The sequence below is a fragment of the Vipera berus genome (genome assembly GCF_964194415.1).
Source record: "Vipera berus genome assembly, chromosome: 10".
In the NCBI taxonomy this organism is placed as follows: Eukaryota; Metazoa; Chordata; class Lepidosauria; order Squamata; family Viperidae; genus Vipera; species Vipera berus.
The window spans coordinates 13,824,230-13,827,273 of record NC_138213.1 but is presented as its reverse complement, the minus strand read 5'-3'; the positions used below and the strand labels follow the sequence as shown (position 1 = coordinate 13,827,273).

At 39.1% G+C, this 3,044-nt stretch overlaps 1 protein-coding gene across 1 annotated transcript in view; it reads left to right on the top strand.

Moving 5' to 3' along the window:
- LOC308672621 (WW domain-containing oxidoreductase-like) overlaps positions 1-2,447 on the top strand; it is a gene marked incomplete at its 3' end in the record, with an annotated part of 27,421 nt that extends 24,974 nt beyond the window's left edge. The window contains exon 5 of the mRNA XM_081335668.1: positions 2,328-2,447. Coding sequence (XP_081191794.1) covers positions 2,328-2,447 — 120 coding nt within the window. The remainder of the gene's footprint in view (positions 1-2,327) is intronic.
- Between the last annotated feature and the right edge of the window lie 597 nt (positions 2,448-3,044).

Below are 3,044 nucleotides of genomic sequence, written 5' to 3'. Positions count from 1 at the left end.
GGGGAGGGGAGAGCCAGATTCATTTAATAATCATCTCATTCTCTTAACAAATGCAATGATTTGCTTGGGAAAAGTCATAAAACTGGGCATAAAACTTGCTTAGCACCAAAAATTCTGATTTCAGTTGTGTTCGTAAATTAAGGCCTACCTGTACTTGTTTGTTTTTCCCAAATTTCTTGAGTGGCAGAACATTATTCTGACTTCAAAGACTTTTTTGCATGAAATTTGACACTGTAGCGTGGCATCCAATGATCCTGCACCAAAGAAATCTGTCCATTGGTTTAAAATAAAAATGACAGATAAAAAGATATAGATCATGCAAGAAATAGTGTAAGGCAGGGGTTCCCAACTCCCGGTCTGTGGACTGGTACCGGTCCGTGGCACGCCAGCAACTGGTCTGCACAAACAAGCAAAGCCCCATCCGCAGGATGCAGGCAGCACACAAAAAGCACGCCCCCTCCGGTCCGCGGAAAAACCTCTCTCCACGGAACCGGTCCCTGGTGCCCAAAAGGTTGGGGACCTCTGGTGTAAGGCATCATTCTCCTCCTCTCCCCCGCCCCCGCCCCATTTTGGTCTTGTTGCTATAATATTCCCATCAGCGTTTGGACTCCCGAGACATTCAGTAGAGTGACTTATAAGGGAATGCATGCATTTAAAAGGGAGATGTGAATTAAAACAATTTAACAGCCTCCCAAACGTGGATGAACTATTGTGAAATATGTTTTTCTCCTTGTACGATAAACATATGGTATGAATTTTCTTTCTCTCATTACAGATGCTGAGAGAAGGGGAAGACAAATATTTATAGTGTGCAGTAAAAGTTTTTTACAGTAAAAACACAGTTCAATTTGTTTATACAGTTCCACTGTTACAGTTTTTATGGTTGGTAGTGAAACCACTGTAAAATAAGATTCTGAATTATATAGCAGATGTGGTGATCCTCTTCTACTCCGATAGAACAAGCGGCCCATCACTGAATTGTGGATATCATTTATATTAAATCAATGGTCTGAGAAGGGCTGAACTATTTCACACTTTTGTCTTTGCATGTCCTTAGACTTGCGCTGTCATGATAATAAACCTGTGGATTAATGGCTCTAATTAATACAGCTAATTTCTTAAAAGCACAGGTAGTCTTCGACTCATAACTGCAGTGAAGGCCAGAATTTTGGTTGCTAAGCAAGACAATGGTTTTAACTGACTCATGAACCCAACTTTCCCCATTGACTTTGCTTGTTGGAACTTGGCTGAGAAGATTGCAAAAGGCGAGCACATGACCCTTGGATATTGCAGTTGTCATAAATACTTGCTGGTTACCAAGTGTCTGATCACGTGACCATGGGGATGCTGCCACAGTTGTTTGTGTTAGGGTTGTCATTTTTTTCCCCCAGTGCCATTGCAACTTTGAACAATCTTTAAACCAACGGTTGTGAGCCGAGCACTGCCTGAAATTAGATTTTGAAATATGAAAGCGACCTATCTTAATTCACTCAGGAAAGCAGAAGACTTGGTGGATTTATTTCAGAAGGTTCTGACTGGCCTAATTTGGTACTTCAATTTTCCTCCATTTTGTTTTTCATCATTTGCCGGGACTTCCCTGTGAAATCAAGTGATTTCATTCACTGCGCAAAATAGGACAAATGCTGATTTGCAGAACCATATTTTGAAATCATGGGACTTTGAGTGGGAATAAAACCGTTAGACGTTTTTCTAAACTTACCAATGAGGATGCTCCTCTTAGGTTTAATGTCTGACGTACGGTGAATATTCATTTAAAGGAGGTCTTTGAAAGAAAAGTTTGGTTTACAGATAATACTAAGCCAAAATGTTCCTTGTTCATCTGAGGCTCAGCATATGATATGAACTCATCTTTTAGGGATTAGCAGGCCAATATAGGAAGGCTAAGGAAGCTTTTTGATAAACCTGGCTTATGATTGTGGAAAGGCAAGGCTATGGTGAGATTAGCACTATAGATGGGGTTGGACTAGAAGACCTCCAGGGACCCTTCCAACCCATTCTATATTCTATAAGAAACAGAAGCACTTGTGTTAAGAGTCTGAAACCTGTAGTTGCAGGATTCACGTTTCTATGGAAGAATGTTTATGTCTCTAGCTATGTTCACCTAATCATTCTTGTCCGAAAAAAGATCTCCTCCTGAATTAACGTTGAGGTTTTGTAATAGTTTTAAGTAATAAATTGCCACTACAGTAAGTTCTATTAATGTAAAAGGTCAACACAGCTTATGGTAAATATGTTACTGAGTGTTTATAGTATGCTTCATATTTTACATGATTCCCTTTCTAATTCTGCTTATCTTTTCATTCCAGTTCCCTAAAGGATATATAAAAGAACCCCTAAAGAGAGTAATTACTGCTCTACTTCTTAACCAACCATCCTTCCACCTTAAGAAATCTGAGCTGTTTTTTAACGAAGGCAGTTTTAAATAAAAATGCAAATAGGCTGCTTTGTAACCATATTATTTACTCACCTAGCCTCTTATTACCATGTTTCTATTGTCGGCAAACACTATTTACAGTCTTGTAGAAATTAACATTACTGGTCCTGAGGAAAGATTGTTAAGGAAAAGTTGTGCTTTGGAACCAATTAGGATGAACGCAGCCTCCATTATGGCTCTTGGGAGATCGTGCAAGCTTTGCGTTGTCAAATAATAACATTAGCCCGGAATGTGCCAACAGATCCACTATAATTATATCATTGGCCCTATTTTGCTTCTACAGAAATTTCCATTGTTTGCATTTGGCAACTTATGCAGAAGAAGTTCCAGGGAGCATCTTATTAATGCTGTGATTATTTTCAGTAGAAAATCATGGAGGACGGGGGGAAAAAGTACTCAGATCCATTTAGCTCGGATTAATATTCTTTTGAGTTTTGGAAATTCATAGATTTATATGGACTTCCCTTACTGAAAAAAGGAATTAACAATCAACAGAATTAAAAGAACCTTCAAGTCAAGCTGGGGTTCTGATCATCATGACATTTTCTTGGGGACAATCTGGTTTGCCATATATATTTCTGGGGTGTCT